The following is a 26,692-nucleotide window of genomic DNA, read 5'->3' on the forward strand; positions in this document are numbered from 1 at the left end:
AAAATTCAATTCAAGAATGGATAAAGAAAATGTGGCACATATGCACAATGGAGTACTACTCAGCAGAGAAAAACAATGACATCATGAGGTTTGCAGGTAAATGGATGGAACTAGAAAATATCATCCTGAGTGAGGTAACCCAGATTCAGAAAGACAAACATGGTATGTACTCACTCATAAGTGGATACTAGATGTGAAGCGAGGGATAACTAGACTGCAACCCACAGCTCCAGGGAGACAGGCTGGTAGGGAGGACCCTGGGAGGGACACAGGGATCGCCCAACAAGGGAGGGGTGGATGGGATCTACCCCCTCCAAGCTGGGGGGGGGGGGGGTAATGAAAGGCAAGGGACGGGGAATGAGAGCTTAGAGGAGCAGGAGGTTCGAGCTGGATCAGGAGCAGAGTGGGGAGAGCAGGGAAGGAGATACCATGATGGGTGAAGGCACCATGGGAATAGGAAAAAGCAGAGTGCTAGGGAGGTCCCCAGGAATCCACTGGCAGTAGTCGAGAAGGTGCCTGAGCTGACCTACTCTGGTGATCGGATGGCTGAATACCCTAGCTGACATCACAGAACCCTCATCCAGTGACTGATGGAAGCAGATGCAGAGATCCACAGCCGGGTCCCAGGTGGAGTTACAGGGGTCCAGTCGATGAGAGAGAGGAAGGATTCTATAAGCAAGAGATATCAAGACCATGATTGGAAGGAGTGCAGAGACAACTAGCCAAACTAGTGGAAACACTTAAACTGTGAACCAATAGCTGAGGAGCTCCTGTGGTACTGGACTAGGCCCTCTGGATAAGTGAGATAGTTGTTTGGCTTGAATTGTTTAGGGGACCCCCAGGCAGTGGGATCGGGACCCGTCCCTGGTGCATGAGCCGGCCTTTTGGAGCTTGGTGCCTATGGTGGGACACTGTGCAGGGAGGAGGGGCTTGGACCTGCCTCAACTGAATGTACCAGGCTCTGCTGACTACCCATGGGAGACCTTGCCTTGGAGGGGGTGGGAGTGGGGAGTGGGTTGGGGGGAAGGGCTGGAGGTGGGAGGAGGGAGGATGGGGGAATCTGTGGCTGATATGTAAATGAATGGAAAACTTAATTTAAAAAGGAAAAGAATTTCATGGCTCTTGGAATATTCTCTACTTATCGGAAGGCATAATTAGTATATTCACTGCAATGATCCAAATAATTTGTAGTCCTGTAAGACTGAAGGGTGCTTCCTTACTCTTGGTCACTACTGTTCCCTCTAACGGATGTTGGGACAAAAGTGTTCTGGCTTTCTGAAGGTGGTCTGGGTAAACATCATCGCTGTCAGCAGAATAAGCCGTTTGGTTGCATTTTCCAAGGCTGTGAAGAGCTCTCTGGCCAGTGAGGGGAGCCATTGGGCTGGCACTGGAGTTTGCTAAGCTCTACTGCACACTGCTTTCTTTGTGAGAGGCCCTTATTTCCTGACGGCCTTCCCTAATTGCTACAAGAGGCCCATGTGTTAAGAGAGAGCTTTAAAGGAATTAGTGACAGTGACTGTACGTTACAAAGACATTCCACACATAAATTCTACACATAATCATTTTTAGCTGAATCTGAAGAGTTTATTGCCTTCTATGTTTCATGGAAAATGTAACATGTTTCTTCAGCACAGCTCTGAAAGGCAGAGCATAGCTGGGTGAGACCAATTTCTACTCCTAGTCCACTTCTCAGGACCAAACCATCAACTGTTCCACTGTAATTAAATATTTCTTGCAGTCCTTGGACACCATGCTTAACATTTATTAATTTTCTCCTTTCAATATAGGCAGCAATTCACCGTTGTCTTTCAGTTCCTAAAAATTAAAAAAAAAAAAAGCAGGTATGCGTGAGTGTACAATCATGCAAAAAAAAATGTAGCTAAGCAATAAGCTTTTACCCGTATCTGACACCAAAAGGGTATCTACTGAGATAAACTTGCAAGTTTTCAACATGTCAACATTCTTACACCATAAATCAAAGTACAAGGCACAGCAGTAGAGCGTTGGCCTAACATGCCAAGGCCCTGGGTTCAAGTCTCCCTCTTCTCTCCCCTCTCCTCTTTCTCTGCACAAGTAAAAATGAACATAAACTATATGCTAGAATTTATTTTCAAGCAAATACAGCCACCTTTGTATTCATGGAGACTGACTGTGGATTCACTACAGACCAAGAATAGTCTTTACAGAAGATGGTGTGTAGAAGACACAGTCCACACCACTCGAATGCTGAACTTGGTCTCCAAGTTATAATGTGAATGTTATTATGCTGTGTTGCTTGGGAAATAATGACAGGAAAACACTGGAACATTGTTGGGAGCATGAAGGTCCGTGTACCCACAGATCTCCAGGGAAACTAGGAATGTTAAGCGTGCAGGATTTTTTTTTTTTTTTTCAATGTAAAAGCTGGAAAACCTGTTCTTCTATCCAGAAAGCTGGGAAGTGGAGGTGATTAATAGCTTGGTGATCAGCGTTATCTGTTGTGCCAGGCCATATCAATCTTCTACAACCAGGACCAGAGGTGGCTAGTAATCTAAATGACCATTATATTACTTGTATAGCCATAGGCTCCCCAAGCTCCCACAACCAGAACCTGAGATACCTAATAATCTAAATGGACCCTTACATTATCTGTATAGCCAGGGGCTCCCCCAAGCTCCCACAACCAGAACCTAAGATACCTAATAATCTAAATGGACCCTTACATTATCCGTATAGCCAGGGGCTCCCCCAAGTTCCCAGAACCAGGACCAGAGGTGGCTAATAGCCCAAATAACCTCTTTGCTATCTGTATGACTGAACCAGGCTAGATCCTTCCTTAGGCCCTTAAGCTAGCACAGGTAGCCTGTCTCTAGAACCCATCTTCTTTGAAGAAATGACATGTGCTTGAGTTTCGATGCAATTATCTTCATTGTGCACCAGGGACTGTATTACACCAGGAACTTTTTTCTAAATTATACTGGGTTTAAATACACTGGCAATAACTCGCCCAGCATCAGACTCCCTGAAGTTTGATCCAGGTTGACAAGACAATCTGAACCAAGTTCTCATTCTCCCTCTTCTTGGTTTGCTTCTCTGCCTGACATGACACCTGCAAGAACTCCCTCAGTACATGTTCACAACAGACTAGAAAATGTTGAGACAGGGTCTCATTATGTAGCTCTGGCTGTCCAGAACTCACTCTGTAGATCAGGCTGACCTTGAACTCAAAGAGATCTGCCTGTCTCTGCCTGTCAAGTGCTAAGATTAAAAGCATGTACATACCACCAAGTCCAGCTGAGTGAGTGAGTGAGTGAGTGAGTGAGAGAGAGGGAGAGGGAGAGGGAGAAGGAGAGAGGGGGGGAGAGAGGAAGAGAGGGGGAGAGAGAGAGAGAGAGAGAGAGAGTTATCTTCAGTGGTTGAATCTGCACATCTAGAACCCACAGATAGGAGGGTTGGCAAAACAATCTCAGGTTACAAAGTTAACCACTGAGCCCAGCCAGCCATAGTTCAGGCACACAACAAATCAGGCAGCCTTCTCTCTCTTCCTTGTGCACAAGCTAACAGTCTGCTGCACCATAGTCCATTTTTCTAATCTCCAAGTTTATAACTAACCTATGGTGAGAAGCAGATGAACTCCACATAATAATAAGAATCTTTCCCTCTGATTCTGATACACTGAAGAGCTTCTCTCTCCTCTGAGAGCAGACAGCTCAGACATCTTCGCTAGGCATTTTAAATCACTCAAACAAAGGCTCCAAGTCCAAGCACTCCTCACTTCCCCTAGTGTCTGTCAATAGCAGCCTTTTCCAGGACACCTGACTGAACAAGTCAGAGTTACTGACCCAGTCAACAAAAACAAAAAGTACCAAAGCTCTAACAGAGGCTAATCAGAATTAACATATGGAATGTACACTAATGAACAGATGAAAAACTGCACTCTAGGAAATACAAAGCGACAGCTCCAAAAACCTTCAAGAAAAAATGGGAGAAGTAGCACCAACTTGCAAATGCACATGTTCTGAGCAAAGATCATAGAGTATCCCAAAAGTTTAAAACTACTTCCTGGTCTCCCAAGACCTCATGGCTAAGGCACGGGCTGTGAGACATTCAGACAACAGGTTCAAAAGCATCTAGACTCAAAAGACAGTTTGTATCTTACTAAGATACCTACCTACATTTGATGTGTATGCACCTAGATATTAAAGTAACAAATGCACACTTACCTTGTTGCTTCAAGGCTACTCAAAAGCTACAGTTCTTTTCTTTTTTTTTCCCTACCTTATTTTCAAAGGGCCATCAAACTCTACACTGGGCAGGAAACAAAGCAGCCCTGAACCAGCAAGACAGAGCAGCCAGCCCTGCAGCTACCTCGGGCCCTGATTTCATAGACATGTTAGCTGGTCCAAATATTGAGTTTCTTCACATTGTGAAAGCCTGTTTTTCTGGTTTTTTGGTTTTAGTTTTTCAAGACAGGGTTTCTCTGTGTAGCTCTGGCTGTCCTGGAACTAGTTCTGCAGACAAGGCCTGCCTCTGCCTCCTGAGTGCTGGGATTAAAGGCATGTGCCAACACCGCCTGGCAAAAGCCTGTTTTTAAAGCTTTTATTTTATAATGTTTAACTATTTTAAAAAATTGTTTTCTACTTGAAACTCAGAGAAACTTTCCCCCAAACAATCAGAAGGCCTGAGGGTGGTCTCCAGCCCTTGAGAAGCTGCCCCTACTGTCATGAGTCACACATGTCCCTTCAACACACTATCCAAGGCAGCGGGATGAGATGGGTCTACCAAAGCTGCAGCTTTCCTTTATATGTTTACATTAACCAACACAGCTAACAAGTAGTTACTAGTAGATAAGGCCACCTTCTAGTACAAAAAAAAAAAATGGTAGCTCCATTTAAAAGACAAGAAACAAGTTTTTTAACTGCCTAATAACCATTTATCAAGTTCCTAAAATAAACAGAGCATCAGGAAGGATTTGAAGGAATGTAAGGCCAGCTCTAGCAACTCACACCTGTAACTTCAGCACTAGGAAGACAGAGACAGACAAAAAGACTGCTACAAGGCCAGCCCTGTCTACAGAAGGAGCTCAAAGACAGCCTGGACTACAGAATGAGATCTTGTCTCAACAGAAAAATAAGAAGCATGTAACATACAGTACCTGCTTTAAACAGAATTACACTCTACCAGCTAACAGTCCTGTCACTTGGCAGAGGTGACCCGCAGCCATATGGCATGGGGACCAAGAGACTCTTGCCTCAGTCTCCTACTCCTCATCCTCACTCCTGTACCTGAGGTAGGATAGGGAAAAGGAAAATGGCCCAGAGAAACAATTACAATAACAAAAAACGAAGGAGCTTAAGAGTTTTGGGACAGATGTTTCTGGCAGGAAAAGTGTACAAATTTACAAGGAAGTTGGATTCTGAAGGATGGAGAAAAAAAGATTTAATTACAGATGATACAAGAAATTCTAAAGTTGGGGGAACCGAGTAAAGATGTCTAATAGACAAGAAAATAGGGAAGGCGGCTGTGTTGCAGTTAGCACCGCAGGGTCCTGAGTTCATCTGGACCTTCAGGTGCAGAGTTTAGCTCTCCTTGGCAGCTGGCAGCATTCGAAGGATTTGAAGACAGGTCAGAGCAGGAGTAAGCATGAGACACTAAGACACATACACAGAGGATGCTGAATGTGAGGATGCAGAAAAGATGAGCCAGACAACACTAAAGCTGGATGCTTAACAACTCCAATTTTCAGTTCTTGAGAATAGCAATGAAAAGCACTTACCTTAACAATATCCAATCCCCCAACAAGCTCCCCTCTCACATACAGCTGAGGGTAGGTTGGCCAGTTCGAGAATGTTTTTAATCCCTGCCGCACCTAAAGAAATGACAGGAATCCTGAAGTCATTCCACCAGACCCTGTGACTAAAGCTAAAACATGGGATGAAACAGAGAACCCAGAACTTACTTCTTCATCCTCCAGTATATCAAAAGTTTCATAATCAACCCTGAAAAAGGGAGAAAGCTTTTTAACAGGTGCTCACTTTAAACAAAAAACATAAAAACCTACCTAATGTTTTTAATACAGTCAAGAAAATCATTCCCTGCTAACAAAACTTACTACAGAAAGTCTACTATAAAGCAAGGGGTATGACTTTATCATCGGGCTTGTCATCCTAAGACAAAATTACTAGTCTTTGATGGACAAAACTAGCTACAGCAGGAGCTGCCAAAATTCTCTTATGTATTTATGGGGATAGTGGAAGGCCAAGGCATTTGTGTGGAGGTCAGAGGACAATCTGTAGGAGTCAGTTCTCTCTATTTGTGTCCCAGGGATCAAGTTTAGGTCATCAGTCTTGGGGACAAGCACCTTTACCCTCTAAGCCACCTTGCTTGCCCCCAGCATTTCTTAAGAAGAGCCTTTTTTTTTTTTTTTGGTTTTTCGAGACAGGGTTTCTTTGTGTAGCTTTGCGCCTCTCCTGGAACTCACTGGTAGCCCAGGCTGGCCTCGAACTCACAAAGATCCGCCTGGCTCTGCCTCCCGAGTGCTGGGATTAAAGGCGTGCGCCACCAACGCCCGGCCTAAGAAGAGCCATTTTTTTAAAGGCTATATTCAGATTGTGCGCTTTACTGCCTTCGATCCTGATGCAGATCTGCAACTTCAGAGAATAAGTTATCTATTCAAAGTATGATCAGAACACACACTGCAATCTGAAGCAATCATGAAACAGGAAATAAACAAAACGTTTGAAAATCCAAAAGAACATGTGCTAAACATCTCCACATAAATGGGTTGGTTTTAACCACAAAAAAATCAATTGGGGAATCCCCGCCTGGCAGCCACCCCAGCAGCTCCACCACAGGAACAAAGACTTAACAGCTCACCCTACTCCAGGCGAATGAGGCCAGATGCCTCCCACCCCCAGGACCTGAGTTATAGGCAGCTGTGAGATGCCTAGTATGGGTGCTGGGAACCCAACTCTCACCTTCTGCAGAGCAGTACACACACAAACACTAAGCCATCTCTCCAGCCCTGAAAACACAGGCTTCTAAATAACATTTAGAATATATGAACATCTCCCTGCATGTCTTTATGCATAGTGAGAACCGAGGCCAGAAAATTCCAATTTGGTCTAAGATAAAGCATTTTAAAACAACAACAATAACAAAAACCACTATTAAAAAAAAGACAATATATGTCAATAAATAAATACCATGCAAATAGATTTGACATTAAAACTCTAATGTATCAGTGGCAGAACTGAAAAGCTGGATTTTTTTTTAAGTATACTATTTGAAAACAAGATTTACATACCCAGTACTATTCAGTATTTCCAGAATTTGTTTGCTGAATCCACATTTTGCTTCCTAAATTATATATATAAAAAAAAGTACATTGTACATTTTTTTTCACAGACTCAGTAAGTGTGGCTGCAGCGAATGCTCAAGTTGGCACCCCAGCCACTGTGTTTACCCAGCTCCCATACTTCTTCCATTCACTCTGAAGTACTGGCCCCGGCTGACATCATCCCAAACAACTTACAGACTGACTCTGGCTTTAACCTTATAAGATGAGGGACACATAGCAGCTGAAAATCCTTGAGGTCAGAAGTTCCCCTCAGTCAAACCCAGATCATCTACACAGACTCACCTGTCTCTTTCCTTGTGTTATGCAAGGTGATAGAACATAGTCAAGTCAGTGGCAGGAACTAAACTAATTGTTTTCAGATCCCATGGACCTTTAATCACACCTTTTATACTTCTCTTTGCAATGTGGCATCAGCTCATCTGAAGTGATTGAAATCTTATGCTTTATTTCAGGCCACAGATTCCCCAAGCCCCAGCTACCTTGGGAAAGAAGCCTGACAATACAGAACATCTTAAAAGCTCCCAGGACACCATTTCCAAGAAATGCAAATTCTTCCTGGACAGCCACAAGAAATGTGGAGAACCAAAGTCAGCTTTCAAAATAATGAGCAAAAGAGTGCCAAAACAATGGAGCAAAAGAGTGCCACTTAATCACTACTATAAGTTATTAACATCATGTTTATTTTTAATAAGTGCACTGTCCCAGTCACCAAGTTTATGTCCTAACACAGTGCTACCAACATGCTAAAATTGCATTGTCTTATTATTACTTCCATCATACTAGTTACATTAACTAGTTAGTTGTTTTAACTAATGGGCTTCACTGTGTTGGTACCACAGCAACCTGACGTTAAAACAGTCCTATGGCATCATTAGGTCCATTCACAGAAAGGCAAAGGGAGGCAAAGGCCTCTTGTGGCATCACCTGCCCAGGGTGGCTCATCCAGAACCTGGACAGACCCTCACTCCACCACCTCACCCTTCTGAGCTTTAGTCTCCTTATCCTGAAAGGAAAGCAAACTGCATAGCTTTGCCTGCCTAAAGCTGAACAGCTGAAACTCAACTGTTAAAACTGTAAAATGCGAGAGAAGTGATAGGACTAGCTTTTCAAAATTACCAATCTAATCCCAACCCAGAAGAGAATAAGCTCTTCGCCAACTGATGAGTGCAAGGGGAACTATCAAACTAATGAAAATTCAGTATGTACTTTCATCAAGCATAAGAACCATCGTATTACAAATGAGAACTGTGGTAGTGCTACTCACTTATCAACCAGGTACCACAGAGCACAAGGGCCACTGTCAGGGTTTATTTCCTACTCTGAGGATCTAAGGACCTAAACCCAAGAAGCTCAGGACTACCAGGAATGTACAAGCACCCACAGTCCACACTCTCAAACCAAGGGGACTGGGACAGCAATTGAGAGAATCAGCTAAGTGCTCTCAGTGTTGACCACTTCAGCTGACCAAGTTTGGCAGCAGAAAGCAATGCACCCTGCTGAGACGCTGATGATAAAGTCAAGCGAAATGGAGATTACTTTGTTTGATCTCCATAAGCACCAATTAAGGCTCGGATAACTTCCTGATACCACTACAGCTTCATTAGCTAAACTAGAAAAAAAGACTTAACTGTCCCCTTGCTGCAGATGTTAACATCAAAAGAAATTACAAATAAAACCATTTTTGAGTTCCTTACCTGTTTGTTTCCTTTCATAAAGAGCATCACAGAAGCTTTATTGGTCAGCACTTTGAGCCTGAAGAGAAAAAATTGATATCAAATGGCTCAGCTCAGTTATTACCCACCACTTCTGCTCTGCTTCCTGAGTAGCAGGCATGTCTGAGGGGGAGCAGGATGACAGCTCACAGCTTTGAGTGCTATTCCACAAGCAAATGCATTGACACTTTCCTTTATTTCCTTCTCTCCCTGAGCCACTGTAAAACATAATGTGGCTTTTTAAGGCAAGAAACGTTCCTTCAAGTTGCAATTTAAGCCCATCAACTTGTAGTACTAAAAAAATAATAATAACCAATTCTGTAAGGAATTATTCGATGGGGTGGGCACTATATATTGAGCCATCTAGAAGTTCCCAAGATGGATCAGTGAACATTTTCCCATCACGATGCTGCATAATGCTCCTCAGCCCAGAGCAGGGCTGCCAGCCGCAAAGGTAAGAAGGCCAATCTTAGCCCTCCAGCCATCGCTAACTGCTAAAAATAACAGTTTTCATTTGAATTTAATACTTCCTGTTTTATATGCCACCTGTCAAAAAGCACACTCTAACTTGCTGTCAGGAATGTTAATCACCCAAATTTGAAACAAAGTTTAGTCGCAAATCTTTAGGGAAAATCAGTATAGGGACAATGGGTCACATAATTTTCTCTTCACTCTCTTCACATTGTGGAAGTACCATGGGTCCAAACTTCCTTGCAGAATAAAACTGATGACAGTCAAGTGACCAGATCACACAGGCCATGACACTATGTTCTCCATAGTCGATAAACTGTGCTAAAACATCTCCAGTCCAAAACAGAGAGAGCATCCAAGTTTCCAAGACTAGATGCTGAGAAACAACCACCAAGTTATGACCCCAACAGGCAAACACCAAATGCTTGGTGTCTCCTCAGAAAGGTCAATGCGGTAATAGGATTTATAGGCTGTGAAGACACTCAGGGCACACTGCTGTCAGCTTTCTAGTACTTACCTCTCCTCTAACTTGGGAGTTTTGGGACAAATTGTATCTAGCTCTTCTGATGCTTCCAGCTCCTGAAAGAAGGACATTATTACAACATATACCACCTTGACCACCTCCAATGTGAAATACTGACAAATGTCTATCAGAAATACTGTATTCTCCTTAGTAAATCCTTAGGTGCAATAAGAAAACATGCTTTCAATTTATTACAACACTTTAGAAAAGTGTGCTCAAAACAAAATGTCTTTATAAAGACTCTAACCTTAATTATGTCAAGTCCCCCTATGAGCTCTCCAGAAACATAGAGCTGAGGATAGGTGGGCCAGTTAGAGTATGTTTTGAGCCCCTGTCGAACTTCCTCATCTGAGAAGATATCAAAACTGCTGAACTGAATATTGTGTTTGTGAAGGATTTCCACCATCTGCTTGCTGAAACCTGCAACAGAACAAGGAAATAAGAGAATTCAGCATCTCTTACATACCACACTGTATCCAGGGGACAGAAATGCCCACCTTGCCTGCAGAGTGATTGAATCAGCATAACTGGATAGTTTAAGAGGAAAATAAATGCTAAAACCCCTCATATGACTTAGAGCTTCACACAACGAGAATTTAACATATATGTTAACATAACTGCAGTGAAAAGTGGGCTGTGTATTTATCAAAGCTGCTCTTGAACTGGAGACACCGCACTGGCCGAAGAGCAGAACTCTGAAAGCCTGGCAAGACTCCACCCTGACATAGCACAAAGCCCTCCATGGCCGCCTCCCTCCCTCTCCATCAGAGGACTGACCAGAATACCTAGGACAGCTATTTTAACCACAGTGAGACCCAGGTGTAGTCCTTCCTACCACTCTAGTGAGCCCACCACACACTTTTGCAGGTACTTCTCATCTTCACCTCTGAGCAGGATGGATGGAAGTCAGAAGTGCTCTCTTTGGGTCTGAAGTAGGCACAGTACAGTAAATGTTGAAGTCATCTTTGCTGGTACATATGAACTGTCTATAGACTGACACCATTCCTTCTCAGCTTATGTTACAACCTGACAGATGTTTTCCTAAGATTATTTACATTCCCTACAGTGTGTAGTATGATTTTTTTTTTCTACACTATAGTGACAAATTTATGTCCCAGGAGTTTATTAGACTTTGGTGAAATGTTCACAATGAAGAAGGATGTGAACATGACTCTTATCAACCTGAAGAAAGGCTGTAAGCATCAGTGTTAAGAACCTATCAGTCCAGGCTGAAAAAAAGGGTTACTTTTGTTTCCAGATGCTAATTCTTATCAATTACATCTCCAAGTCTGAAGCACCTTCTTCTTCCTCACTTCACCATTCTCTGAAACATATTCTTTAATTCACTGAAACACAACCTATTCTTCCAATTAAAAATTCCTCTAGGATTTCCTCACATCAGCAATTATTTTCAAATAAAATCAAATCATAAAATCCAACATAATATTAACTGCAATGGTTTTACCAGACGTCACCCAAAGTGCATTTACTATTAAAAGCACAGATCTAGAGCTGAGCCCCAGCCGCTTCCCGGCTCTGCAGTCTGCGGAGATGAAGCACCAGGATGAGTGTGCAGCACATAAGCTGCTTTTCCTACAACTCAAGTGTGGTGTTCATGCACAGCCTGAAGTCAAACACTGTTTCTGAATGTTTGCACTCATCTGGGAGTTCATTAGTAAACAGCTAACGGCTGACTGCTGATGGTTATTCTGCTCCCAATATATTAGCTCGTTTCTACTGTAACTGGCTGAGAAAAGGCTTTATTTTGGCTTTAGGCAATTACATGCAGACTAGAAAGATTGATTGGTAGGGTTTCATTTTTAAGGGTTAAAGTGGCAGATTGGAAATGTTATGCTTAAGGATAAAGTAGTAATAGGGCTTTATTCTAATAACAAAACATTTATACACTCTTGAAGAAAAAATGCATGCATGCAATAGAAGCACTTAAAAGTTAAAAAAAAAAACTCATTTACCACAAAATCACCATTTCTATCTGCAGTCATTTCCACTCATGACATGAGTAATAAGTCTAACTGCCACATTTAATAACTACCTAAAATAGACCCTTAAGAGGATTTCTGCACTTGTGCCTTGCATCTGACTCTCACTGTTGAAGCTCCTATAGCCAAACACCTACCAGCTTTAGCTGCAATAGCTACAAGATTCCCCCAATAACCTCATTACCACACTGAAGGACCTCAGTGCTTCAGGAAACTTCCTCAAAGGTAAGCAAGCTCTCTTCCTATCCTCATGAGAAACCAGAAGAGAGAAAATGCAGGTCTGTGGCCTGAGACCTTCTCAATCCCGGCTTTTAAGTCACCATAAATTCTACAGATGGAGGCTAAAAGTACAGCAGAAGGTGGAGCCGGGGCCTATACTAGTTCTAGGACAAACAGGCTCCCCCTCTCTCCTGGATATACACTGTAATGTTGTTCAAGTTTTCTGGGTAACACAAAGCAAGGTCAGGGCTACCATTCCAATGCAAGTGTAGCTCTCCTCCACTACAGATGCTGACCAGGAACAAAGCAGTGCTCACGGCAGAGCACTCTAAAGAGCACTCTGCTACATGAGAGAAGCCTCCCGAGCTCACAGAGACGAACTGTTTTCAGGAAGGCCTAGTCTACTCTCTTCACTGACTGTAAATATGAAGCACAAACAGTTCTACACCAAGCAGGCTCAGAAAGCAAGACCAGAAGGGAAGCCGCACATGAAGAAGACGACACATAACAAGACAGCAAAAGATCAGGACAGAGAAACCTACTAAAACTGTTAGAAAAGTTACGAAGATGGCATCCAAACAGAAAAAACTGCAGTTTAAAACCTTATGCATCTAACAATCTCTTTACTTTTTTTCTTTCATTATCTAAATATCCATAAAATCTTGTTTTCAGATTGCTCTAAAATGTTTAAATCTTTTTATTCTATTTGTAGTCTAAATGTCACAACATAAAAACTCAAGAAATAGGTCATAAATTCGGTTTAGTGAAATGAAAGACTAATTCTAGATAAGTCAAATTCAGAAAGACAAGTAACACATTTTCCCTTGTGTGCAGAAACTAGATTTAAAATTTTGTGTCCATTTGTGTATGTGTACACACACCTGTGACTGACTGTCTCTCTCTCTCTCTCTCTCTCTCTCTCTCTCTCTCTCTCTCTCTCTCTCTGTCTGTCTGTCTCTCTCTCTGTGTGTGTGTGTGTGTGTGTGTGTGTGTGTGTGTGTGTGTGTGTGTGTCACAGTACTGGAAAGGGAAGGGGGGAGGGAAGGAGGAACTCTAAGTGGATGGGAAAGAGAGGGATGAAGTACAAGCAACATGAAAACTTGCAAGGAACTAAAAAAGGAAGGAGGAGAACCAGCTGGAACCGGAAGGGACTTGAGATAGTGTGGGGGAGGGGAAAAGATGATATCAGTCTAATGTATGCTAACCTAAAAGTTAATTTTTTAAAATGACTATTTCTATGTTTGCCACTAATGTGTTTGAAAAATTAGACAGCCGCTGCACTGAAAGGCCTTGCAAGACTAAGCCCACCCAGCACCTGCAGAGCAGCTGAAGGCCAAGGGGTACCTGACTTGTACCCAGTTCTTGATCAGGGCCAACTTCAGTGCAGGGCTGCAGCACAGCAAGTGACACAAAGCCCCTTCTCTGCTGCCTGGCGACACTCCCAGTCAATTCTGCCTCCTGCCAATCTCACTAGGTTACTAGAAAAGATTAAGAGAGTGCTACTGTTGGATTTCAAAAAAGAACAGAGTACTGGATTGACTCTGGCTTTGTATGGATAGCCTGCCATACAGGCTTGTACACGTTTTTTACAGGCCTTTTTACTGTCCTTCCAACTAGAATGAAGGTAAGTCCTTAACTAGACTACATTAAGCACCAGAGAGGGCAACAGTTGCAACCTCCATTCAAAATAAAGTAACAAGAGAGCACTATGAAGACGGCCTGTTTCGTGTCATTGCTTAACTGGGAAATCTTTCAGGCAGAACTAAGAGAGGAAGGGATCACTTCTTTATCTTTTTAATACAACTTAGCACCATGCTTTACTGTTAGAAGTAGAACGCCTCCTGACCACAGAGGAAGAGTTTAACCTGAACACTCTCAGAATGGCAGCATAGCTCTTTCCAGTCACACTGGACACTCAGTAATCCTATCAACAGCATACCCAATTTTACTGCTACCTATCTTAATAAATCCCCTCCAGTGCAGTTGAAACAAATATCCTTAAAGTCTCAACAGAATCATCAAAAGGCATTAAAAACTCAATTATGCAGCATAATGTTGTAGTAGGCACAGTAAAAAGAAAACAACATAAGCTCAATACCAGAGGGGTCAAATAATTACCAAACTTATTTAAGGGTAAAATTACAAGCACCCTCACGCACAGAAAGTACGTGACTATAAGCCAAGACTCAATGATCTTTAATCTACTAGCAGCTATCAACCAGAAGTGACAGCAGCAGGTGAAAAAGGCCATCAGGCAAGCTCAAGAGAGAAAGAAAACAAGAAGACACAGAGCAGACCCAGGCCCTAATGAAAGCCCTCAAGCTTTTAAATTACTAAATCTCAACCAAAAGATGAGAAGGAGACCAGAAGACAACTGTTCACAGCGAACTGCACAGCCAGAGATGCCCAGGAGTGAGGGTGCTCCCTGCACAGCCATCAGGGCTGCAGGTGTATCCCAGCATGGACATAACAAGCCAAGCGTCCAGTCAACAACTGTGACTCCTACTCCCGGAGGAAGGAGACAGGACTACGACTGGGACTTGACAGCCTAGCAGGTTCCACACATGGTGCCTCAAAGAACAGTGGAAACAAATACCCAATGCCCTCCTCTGGCATGCACATACATTCACACAGACAGACCAACAGACAAATAATGAATTATCTTAAAAGGGCTGGAGGGATGACCCAGGGGTTAAGAGTGCTTCTTGCAGATTTTCTCAGCACCCATGTTGGGGAGCTCACAACCACCTCTACTTGCAGCTCTAAACAATCCAACTTCTTCTGGCCTCTTGGCCTACATGCTATGCTCACACAGACAGACAGAGAGACAGACAGACAGAGAGACAGACACAGACACACACACACACACACACACTTCATGCCTGCGCTCTCACACGAATCTTAAAAAAAAAAAAAAAAAAAACCAACCTTATACAGGTCAAGAACCCATTAACAAGCCGGGAAGTGGTGGCACACGCCTTTAATCCCAGCACTTAGGAGGCAGAGCCAGGCAGATCTCAGTGAGTTCAAGGCCAGCATGGACTACAGAGCAAGATCCAGGACAGGCACCAAAACTACACAGAGAAACCCTGTCTCAAAAAACAAACAAACAAACAAAAAAACCCATTAACAGAGACAGCAATATAACAGACAGCTGGAACCTAATGCCTCCCAGCTCTGCCACCCGGTGAACAAGTTACCTTCACAGCAGAGAACTCAGATATGAAACACAGAAGCTTGAACCTGGTGATTTCCAAAGAAGATGCCCCTCGGACTCCCGTGTCCTCCAAGTCTATAGTACACACTGACAGCTACCACTGCCTTGCATGATGACACCGGGAAATGTGACCCACCTAACTCCACACACACCCACAGCATCCACTCAGGCAGGAACTCTGTCCCCATCATTAGGATCAGCTTCTTACCACAGCGTGGTTCTTGAGGTGTTCCCTTCATGAACAGCATGCAGGGGGCAGCGTGAGTCAACTTTTTCAGGCGAAGGTTGAGATCTTCTTTAAGATGCTCATTAGCACTAGGAGGAAAGGATCCACTAGACACGTGGCGCTGGACTTTTTTGGTCAACTCTGGGGCATGTGCACCATCTAACCGGTCGACTTTCTGAGAATTCTGAAGTTTGAAATGTCATTTAGAATAAAGTGTCATTCCTTCACCATTATCTATATTTTAGACTCCAAGGTTATAAGGAAATACATAGCTCTAGCCAACTTTTAAAGGCATCCCTGTTGTTAATGAAGTGAAAGAGTCTGATTAGCAATTGCTTGTACTACTTCTCACTTAGAAACACTCATTTTGGAGCATGTTTGGTAAGCACTGACATCTCAAAGCAAGACCAGCTTGAATGGACCTACTGAACACAAATGAAGTTTTGGAGAGCTGTGTAATACCCATGGGTGCCCTGAAGCAAAGATTTACAATCACTTCCCAAGGAGTCATTAATCAACTAGAACCAGCCAGATGCCTCCTCACATCCAGGCACATGGCCTCAATAACCCACTTCAAACCTGGGTCAGGGAGTACTAAGTCTGCAGGAGAAGTCGGGATTCTGGTCAGGAGGCTCCAGGTCTATCTGTGAACTGCCTACTGCTCATGGCAAGTAACAAGCATGGTCCTCATCAGTGCAAAGAGAGAATACCAGAAAAAGGTACAAGGCCAGGAACAACCAAAGAGATCAGAAAAGGATAAAAGAATCAGAACATACAGTCCCAGGAGCCACTTGGATGGACCATCTGTGGTGCCTCTTTCATCCTTACCTTGAAGAACAGGAAGGTGGGAACAGAACTAATTTCATATTTTTCAGATACTTCAGGAACAGCTTCGGCTTCCAGCTTTAAAATAAAAGAATCCAAGCTTCATTATTACTGGTCCTTTCTCTACTTTGCTATGTAAATCAGTTTCACATGCACTGTCCCTTCAAGTTCATGGTGTTTTAAGACTATAGGACAAAAGTTTATGACACATTTACATTTAAATGAGACTCACTGGGCTGGCATGTCATCCACGGAGTCTGCAGTGTCAAAACAGGTTCAGAGGTTTTTATTTTGTTGCACATTTCAAAAGATGCCTGGAGGCTGTGAATAAAATTTTTGGTGCACTAGTGACCTAGTAAATTTTCAATCATATGCAGCTACTACTATATTGAAATCCATAAATCACTGACCCCAGTTATGTCATGATTACAGTGCTTATTTTCTGCCCACAGCAATTCTTGCTGTTTGCTCTATTGACTAATTTCAAGAGGCAGTACATCATGACTGACAGTTGCAGCTTTCTGCAAATTATGAAGCAAAAAGGAGTATTTCTTCAATAAACTATTGATGTCTGATAAATTTTACTTTTAACCCCTGCATGGCTGCTGGACACTAAACAAACAGCCTGCTTGGTTACTTGCTCTCCAGTCTATTCAAACATGTAAACTCATTTTGACTAAGATGACTGTATTTGGTCTGATCATTTCCTTGGGGCACCTCATCAAACAATGTATGATGTGGTATCTGGCACATGGGTTTCAAAAAGTTTAGAAACCCAGTTTCTAGATAATTAGACCACAATTACTATAAGCTATTTACGTAGGTCTTTATAAATATGCTTTGAGGAAAAACCAAGATATATTATATTTTTCTCTCATAGGACTGTCAATTTAATATAAACTTTTTGAAACCAATAAAAACCTGTATTCACATTATACCTATAGGAAATAAAATTTATTGATAAATTATATTGTTAAATGTGTTTAAAATATATATTCTGAATTTCTCCAAGAGTGAAAGATTTCCACTGGGCTTAAAATGTGATTTTCACCTCTGCTGTCCCCAGTCAGGCTACCTGTGCTGAAATGATGCCTGGCCTGTAGAGGCACTGTTCAGCCTGCATGGTCTCCTGCTGGCTGCCTGCCTGCCTCACATTTTCACAGGCTTTATACAGATACTGTCAGTGCCTTCTGCAACAATGTTTTTAATTGTTTCCATTTTTCAAATGTACTTAACGATAAGGTTTTATCCCTTCAATTAGCACCAGTTGTCCTCTCATGTGATAAAAGAGCAAAAAGAGAAAGCAGCCTGACATAAAGGTTTAAAACAGACTGCAGTTAGAAACACGTGTGCTATTCCATACTCAGACCAATGGTGCCGGTAAAAGCTGGGCTTTCAAAAGCATGCCCACAATGTCACCCAGCAACTTACTCTTTTCTTTAACTCTCTGACGAGCTGAGTGTCACTCAGAAAGAGACCTTACCTCCAGTGCACCTGAGCAACATTAAAAGGACACATGTTCTTGGACCAGAACAGACAGCACCCTAACTGTTAACGCATGACTACAGGTGTTAACTAGATCTCTGCTGCCATTCCTGCCTGAGGATCACTACAAGTGCCTCCTTCAAACCAGCTTCTAGAAGACTAGCTCTTCCTCACAGAGGCCATGGGAAGAGACAAACCACAAAAGAAGGGACAGGATTTCCACTAAAGCCACAACAGTTCTCCAAACCATTAGCACCATTTGACGGCCTAACACCTCTGTAGAGCTGGGGTAGAGGCTCCCTGGATTTGTCTAGCATGCCTGTAGCCCTGGGTACAATCCCCAGCACCATAGAAAGAAATCTTTGCAGCACTCAAAATCCTTTGAAAATATGGTTCTAATATCGTGTAATGGTCTTAGTAATGAAAATAGAAAATATTTTTAAATGCCTGCATGTATAAGAGCTCAAAGCTACCTTTCATGAACAGCCAGCTCCATACCATGAGCCCTTCTACAGACTAGATGAATAGGCCTGATAACCAGTAGACCATCATTAGTGGGCATGCCTATAAAGGTGTTTCACCTGAGAGACAGGCTGAATAAGGAAAACTCACTTATCCTCAAAAATGTGAGAGCATCACCCAAAGGAGTAAGGCTTCAACGGGCAAAAACAACAAAGAAGTGGTGAGTTCACTCTCTTGTTGGGTGGCTGGAACACCCATCTCCTCCCCTGGAATAAGAGACCCACGTTATTGAGCCTTTGTGCTCCCGCCACTGAAGCTCAAGCTTTACACTATCAGTTCTTTGGTTCTCAGGTCTCTGGCACAGACTGCACAGCACCAACCCTGCTTCTCCAGCCTGAAAAGGCTTCTAAAGTTCTATGGTGAGGTGAGCCAATTCCTATAGCAAATCTCCTTACTTATACACATCTCCATGTCCCACTGGCTCGTTCTCTAGACAACTCTGGCTAATGTAAAAGGTAACTTGGATGACTTATGTTCAAATATAGAGAAATGGTACAGCTCAGAAATGAAGTTGAACTATAAAATCTGTGCTGTCATTATGCCACATGTAGCTTCCTACTACTACAGTCACAAGAAAGACTGCACTTTAGGGATTGGATTTACCCAGACTGCATCTTCACAAAGATGCCTATGGTGGGAACCACTTGCTCCCTACCCCCAAGAAGGTCTGCAGAGCCTTCCCATGGTGTTCCCAGAAGGGGTAAGAAGTGAGTAGATAGAGGGTCCTCATTCTTTTGGAGGAATATGAAATAGGGGTTCCCTATGAAGCCTTGGCTGGCCTAGAACCTGCTATGTAGAACAGGATGGCCTCAAACTCAGAGGTCCACCTGCCTCTGCTTGAATGCTGGGATTAAAGATGTGTGTCACCATGTCCAACAGGGTCCTCACTCTTTTACTTCAGTTAAGCAGGTCAGTGCCACAGAAATGGCTCACAGCTGAGTTACTCTAAGCTGGATAATGCCTGGTGTTTTGTGCACTAATTCGTTTACTCCTGGCAATAACCAGCACTGTCATCTCAATCATTTTATACAAAGCAATTGTACAGGTATCTGAACACTAAGCAGCATGAACTCTGTCTTTAAGACATTTGCTTATGTCAGAGCAGGAATCAATCAGATATTAAGGAACCTATTTTTCCTTTAAGATTTATGCATTTTTGTCATATGTGTATGAGTGTTTGTCTGAATATATATATGAGCAACATGTGAATGCCTGGTGCCCACAGAGGTTAGAGAAGGCAGTCATGCCCTGGCACTGGAGTTATAGGCAGTTAAAAGCCACCATGTGGGTGCTGGGAACTGAAACCAGGTCCCTGGCAAGAGTATACAGTGCTCTTAACTGCTGAGCCACCTCTCCATCCCTGAAGACTCTGACAATAGGCCTCAATGTAACTTAGTAGTAGAGCACTTGCCTACCATAAATGTGAGGTCCTGAGTACAGTCCCCAACACTACAAGGGAAGGTGAGGGGCTACAAAACACAGCAATTTACCTTTGTTTTTTTTTGTTTTTTTTTTTTTTTGGTTTTTTCGAGACAGGGTTTCTCCGTGTAGCTTTGCGCCTCTCCTGGAACTCACTTGGTAGCCCAGGCTGGCCTCGAACTCACAGAGATCCACCTGGCTCTGCCTCCCGAGTGCTGGGATTAAAGGCGTGCGCCACCACCGCCCGGCAGCAATTTACCTTTGTAATTCCTCCATACCTTTGACTTTCAAACACAGCAGTCACTATACCAGTGGTTCTAAACCTTAATGCTGTGACCCTTTAATATAGTTCCTCATGTTGTGGTGATCCCCCAATCCTAAAATTATTTTCGTTTCTACTTCATAACTCTAATTTTGCTACTGTTATGAACCATAATGTAAGTATCTGTTTTCCGATGGTCTTAGGTGATCCCTGGAAAAGGGTTGTTCAACCCCCAGGTTGAGAACCACTGCACTCTACAATGAAACAATACTGACTAGAGCACCATCATAAAACTCTTCCCTAAACAGCTGACTCTAATCTCTAAAGGAGTTTATACTGAAGAGGCATGGTTAGTAATGGTCAGTGTTAACTAACTCTCATCTTGACAAAAGTTCCACATACCTCAAAGACTGGTCTCTGGGAATGACTGTGGGGAGACTAGTCAATTTAACTTGATGGCACTTAGGTGGGAAGGCCCATTCAATGTGGGTGGCACCACTCCATAGGCAGGAGAATCCTAGGCTATGTAAGTGGACAAGGGAGCCAAGCATGAGCGTGCATCATTCTTGTTCTATTTCTGAATAGGAAGGTAATGTGAGCTGCTGCCTCAAGCTTCTACAGCTGACTTCCCTGCCATGATGGACCTGGAATTATGAGCTAAATAAACTTTTTTCTCAAGTTGTTTTTGTCAGAGTATTTTATCACAGCAATAGGAAAGCAACTATGACACATGGCAAGTGAGAAATTTAGAAGGGGAGGACAGATTTCCTACAAACTGGAGCTGATTTTTTTCCCAAAGCATTCAATCTTTTCATCATTGACAAAGCCTTAAATAGACCTTCTTCCTCCTTCCTACTTTCTCTCCCTTCCAAATATCATATTCTGAAAGATTTTATCAAATAATTAATTGATAAATATGTTTTCCTACTAGAATGGTATCACAAGCTTGTAAACTCAACAGCTGGAGGCTGAAGCAGAAGATCATGAATTTATCTGTCCACCCACCCATCCCCATTCACATGCACAGATCAATCAAGCATACTTCCATTTTAGGTAGAGAACAACTATATATTTTGAAAAGAAAAAGTACTTAATATTTTAATTTGCTATTTCACTCTATTCTGAATTAAGCTTGAATTTTTTTGTAAGGCATTTAGCAATGGAAGTAACTCATGTATTTCCTCAAAGTTCTTAGATGTGAAAACCTACAGAGGGACCCAAGTTTCAGGATCCAACTGGATATGGCAACAATTGAGACAGGGAAAAGAAATAGCCCATCATAAAGGTAACACCAGTGCATCTTACAGCCACATCACAAGTCAGGGAACAAGGGAATCGCAGAGAATGAATGTGAAAGCCTTGCCTCTCAGCTTTCAGTGGGAACAAGCTTCACAACTGACTAGAAACATGTAGCTAATTTCTCGGAGCTGGTATCTTATCATTTAGAAAACTAAGTTCTTGGTAGTTAGTCCATTTAAACACCTTATTCAAGGTCACCTAAGGCTAGGGGTATAGCTCAGTTGGTAGAGTGCTGGCCTACCATACAGGAAGCCCTGGGTTGACCCCCAGCACCATATAACCAGGGCATGGTGGCACCCACTACAATCCCATCACTCATGAGATAGAGGCAGAAAGATTAAAATCTCAAAAGTCATTCATGGCTACATAGTAAGTTCCAAGCCAGCCTAGGATATATAAAGCCCTGCTTCAAAATAATAACAATTTCATTTATTTTGATGGCCAACCAAAAAATTGATTTAAGAAAAAAAATCACTTATTTAAATGACTTTGTGTGAATCTATCACCAAAGAACGCAACAATCACTTCATTTCACAAGTCAAAAATGCCAAACTACTACATTTTTTTAAAACTCAAATAAAAGGAAAAGTAGGTGTAGTAGGACATCCTTGAGGTGCCAGCTACAAGAGGCTGATGTAGGAGGCTGGCTTGAGTCCAAGAGTTTGAGACCAGCCTAGACAACATAGTGAGACTCCCAACTCAAAAAGAAAAGATAGCAGCTGGGCAGTGGCGGCGCACACCTTTAATCCCCGTGAATCTCTGAGTTCGAGGCTGGACCGGTCTATAGAGCGAGTTCCAAGACAGCCAGGGCTATACACGGAAACCCTGTCTCGAAAAACAAATACAAACAAACACACACAAAGAAAAGATAAAAAGACACTGATGGGGTAGAACATGATTAGCCTTACTCCAGAAATTTCCAGAAGTCCTAACTAACAGAAGTACTGCTGCCATCCCCTTAAACAGCAGGTGCAGTCAGGCTTAGGTATCCCTGACAATCCAGCAGTACTACACAGCTCCAACTCTTGGCTCACAGCGACACTTAAGCACTTGAACAACTTAAAATCTCACTGCCAAGTCTGGTACCAATGTGAGAAGCAATTCTATAGTCACTTTAAATAAATCATTCAGATGGCAGCTGAGAACAGTGTGTTACCTAAACCAGTAACATTATACGTATGAAAGAGGACATGGAACAATTACCATCATCCTGACTAATTCTATGATTGAAGTGTTTAATCATTCATTTCACTTGTAGTCATTATCTTTTATCACTGACCAAACATGCAGTTTTAATGTCCCCTTCTATTATTTATATTGGACATTTTAGGGTTACCTTCTAAGGTTACATTATGCATTTATCAGAATTTTAAGTAAGTCCTTAAATTTTAAAAAGCTAACTATTATATTCATATTTGCTCTATCTGCATAAAGAAACACAGAGAGAATTCATACAAAATTAATACAACTGGTTACTTATGGGGAAGGACAAAGGGTTGGCAGGGAAGACATGGAGTGAGCCTTCTCAATGTCCACCTTGCTATACCGCTTGGCATTTTGAGCCATCAGGATACAATACCTATTCAAAGAACACAAGTGCTGTCTATACAAATGACTATTAGAAAACATAATCACCTACAACAAAGGAATTAAGGAATTAGACACCCAGGACTTCATATGGTTTCTAACCTCATATATGGGTATCTATGTCAACATGTATTTTGAACTCACAATTTATAGTTTTAAAAACAAAGTTTTGGATTTTCTTTTAAATCCTGAGGATTCAGCATTGGAGCACAGAGCACAAGGTGCTGATCCCAGCACTTGGGAAGCGAGAAAACTAAGATCTTGAGGCCAGCCTGTGCTGAGACCCTATCTCAAAGTAAATAAATAAACTCTAAGAATTAAGATGTGTGAATACAGAGTATATCTCCTTTCCCAATAATTCATTATTCTCAATATTTATTTTGCTTTCTTTTTTTAAACCTAAACCAGTTTCCTAAATTCTCCTGACCAGATTACAGGTATAAAAGCCAGTAGGCTAACCTCCAGCATAGCCATCAACTTCCTAGAGTCTACCTAGGAATATAGAATATAGACAGCAGGAATATAGAATCCAAGACTTGAATAAAACAAGGGGCTCAGTATAGACAGAAGCAGCAGAGATAGCAGCATCTTCCCGAGGACCCCAGCAACCTGTTCATACATACACTTTCTAGGATCATTTTCCACATCATAGATATTTTTCTCAATGAAGTCTTAATTAACTATTATCAAACCAAAATTATCCAGTGAATTATCTGGTCTGCTTTTACTGTCAAACATTTCTGTCCTTTGCCAACTCTGTAGGGATTTTTACACTATGTGAGAAATGCAACATTAAACGATCTGTCAGAATAACTTAGAGCAAATACAACAGAATTCAATACAAAGTTGAAGTATTTGGAATTTCACAGCTTCTTCCTTTACATTTTAAAAATCTAGTTTACCTCATCTGTCAGAAATCAATAAAAAACATAAGACTGAAAATATATAGTACCTTCACAAATGAAACATGAGGGTGTTCTTTAGCTAACTCTGCCATGACATCGTTCATCTGTACACACTGTGGAGCCCATGGTGCCCAGAAATGGACCACAAGGAGCGACCTGTAAATAAATAAAACACATTTTTATGGTGGTATTTTATTTGTACTGAAATGTGATTTTAATTGTATGTTAATAAATAATGTTGCCTGGGGGTCAGAGCTATTAGAGCCATAGCAAGAGCGTGGCGGTGGTGGTGCACGCCTTTAATCCCAGCACTTGGTAGACAGAGCTAGGTAGATTTCTGTGTGTAAAAGGATACAGCCAGCATTGGAGACACACGCCTTTAATCTCAATCCCAACCATAGAAGACCTGGAAGTCTCTATAGACAGGCAGTGACGAGGCAGTCATGTGTCTGGGTTTACAACCAATGAGAAGGCAGAACAGAAAGACTATAAAGACAAACACACAGGAAGTAGCTCCTTTTCGGAGAGCTCTCTTGGCTGAAGCAGGAAGGGTAAGGCTCTTAGTTCTGACCTCTTGGCTTTCTTCTCTGAATCGGCTGTTTCTTATTTAATAAGACGGTTGGTTACATCTACACATTTTTTTCAAATTATAATTCTGGAAGCAAATACTGGTGTAGATTAAATTCTCCAACCTAGGAAACTAAGAATTCAGCTGTACCGCGCAGAATCACTGACAGTCTTCAGACTCTTAGATGAATATTCAAGTTAATGACATTTCCTGAGTCAAGATTAAGCCCCATTAAGTGGTTCTAAATGTCCATCCATCTCAACTAACAGACATGTCAATTATGTTTTCAAACCCATGATGAAAGTGGAAACTGAATTTCTGTACAAGAAAGCTGCTGCTTAGAAATGGCTGTGGACACGTTATTACTATTAATCTCACATAGTATTGTCACAAAAGGGTACAATTATAACCACAGAAGAGCAAAAGTCATAACAGTTAGGCAAGTTGAAAGAAAGCAGAGCTGAGACCACTGCTCATACATGTCCTCTACAATTACACTGCCAACGGACCCTCTGAGCATCTCCATAGGAACTGGCAGTGGAGCCATTAGATTGCTCACTTCCTAGACACCTCAATGTTACCAATCTCAGTTATTTTCATACAAAACTATCTTCACAAAGACATATCTTTGAAACCTCAAATTTAACTGAAACTTGAATTTACAGAATTCTAATTTCAAATAAAATCCTCCTCCAAGGTGGGGGAAAAAAAACACATGTGTTATATAGAGAAAAGATGCAAACATATTTACCTATAAGCAAGGAATGGAATACAAAATGATAAAGGGGCTGGGCGGTGGTGGCACACACCTTTAACCCCAATACTTGAGAGGCAGAGGCAGGCAGATCTCTGAATTCAAGGGCTACATAGAGAAACCTAGTTGCTGCGGGCCGCAGGACTATATCATAAGAACTCAGCTGGTTATGGCAAAGTTACTACCTGGAGGGATCATGGAATTCCTCCAGATGAAGCCAAATTCCAAGGAGTTTTTGGTGTTATTTGGCTTGTTATATATCAGCTGTCTTCTGTTATGAAAATCATGTGTGCCTTCATAGCTTTCCCAATTGACTTTTTCCTAAGAAGGGCTAACAGTGTGGACTGATCACTCTCTGGACATACACATTCCAGGTATTTGGAGAACTGCCTCAGGAAAGGCTTTCTCTGGAATCAGATATCTCCCTTGGCCACTTTCAAGGACTAGCAGTAATAACAGTCCACATGCAAGTCTCCTGGTTTAAGATAAATTCCACAAGGAGACACCACCTAGGTCAGGTGGACGTTAAGTAATAGCTTTACACAATTTAGCTCGGACCCTTCCTTCTTACAGCCTTACTAACTTTAGAGACTTCTAACTCCTTACCTAACCACTTCTAGGAATATTTAGATAACCTTCTGCGCTGACAGCTATACTCAGCCAGAACCCCAGTTGAAGCCTCCTTGTAATTATCATCACTGGCAGCATCCGGCCAGGTCCATTCCCAGATGGAGGAAAGTACCTTATCAGAGATACCTCTGTACTTTCTAAGAACAGACTTAACCATCCAGGCTACCTGTTTGAGAAGGCCTGGCGGATGTGCCAATTAAGCTTTTCTTCCTCCTTTCCCAAACCTTACCTCTAGTTCCAGAGCTCCCTTTAACTATCACCAGAGGCATCTAGCTGTACACAGGTTGCCTAGCAACTGAGCACACTTTCCCCCACCCTGCAGAAAAATGGCAGATAGCTTGGACAGATATGAGCCACAGGAAAAAAGAAGACAGTTTTATGTTTTCCCATTAACCGAGCAACTTATAGATTCTTAACATTTTCTACTAATCACATTTAAGACTATAGTTGAGCACATAAGAGCCCTCTTCTTAGATATTACCTGAATTTAGCCTTTAGTTAATTCATTTCCCCATTGGTCACTTTTCTTTGGGGTGGCAAATGATAATTAACGGTTATTGCCTCCCTATGTGATTCTTATCACCCCTCCGTTTGACCCTGGAAGCCTGGCTTTGCACTGAGAAGGGAATATTGCTTGTAAGTGTATATATACCAGAACTTCCAGGGCACGGGGACAGAGAAGAGAAAATATGGAAGAACTAGATGGGTAAGAACTTGAGATGAACAAAC

The 26,692-nt window shown here is 42.1% G+C and overlaps 1 protein-coding gene across 1 annotated transcript in view; it reads right to left on the reverse strand.

The window, feature by feature from the left end:
- Positions 1-1,559: 1,559 nt before the first annotated feature.
- The window catches only part of Glrx3 (glutaredoxin 3), a 31,977-nt gene continuing 6,844 nt past the window's right edge, over positions 1,560-26,692 (reverse strand). Inside the window, exons 2-11 of the mRNA XM_052762399.1 lie at positions 24,059-24,167; positions 16,536-16,610; positions 15,690-15,891; positions 10,293-10,465; positions 10,040-10,101; positions 9,034-9,091; positions 7,286-7,338; positions 5,939-5,978; positions 5,756-5,848; positions 1,560-1,815 (exon numbers count right to left, since the gene is read on the reverse strand). Coding sequence (XP_052618359.1) covers positions 1,765-1,815; positions 5,756-5,848; positions 5,939-5,978; positions 7,286-7,338; positions 9,034-9,091; positions 10,040-10,101; positions 10,293-10,465; positions 15,690-15,891; positions 16,536-16,610; positions 24,059-24,167 — 916 coding nt within the window. The 3' untranslated portion in view covers positions 1,560-1,764. The remainder of the gene's footprint in view (positions 1,816-5,755; positions 5,849-5,938; positions 5,979-7,285; positions 7,339-9,033; positions 9,092-10,039; positions 10,102-10,292; positions 10,466-15,689; positions 15,892-16,535; positions 16,611-24,058; positions 24,168-26,692) is intronic.

This window comes from Peromyscus californicus, unplaced genomic scaffold, assembly GCF_007827085.1.
Source record: "Peromyscus californicus insignis strain IS unplaced genomic scaffold, ASM782708v3 Scaffold_4__1_contigs__length_199733344, whole genome shotgun sequence".
Classification (NCBI taxonomy): domain Eukaryota; kingdom Metazoa; phylum Chordata; class Mammalia; order Rodentia; family Cricetidae; genus Peromyscus; species Peromyscus californicus.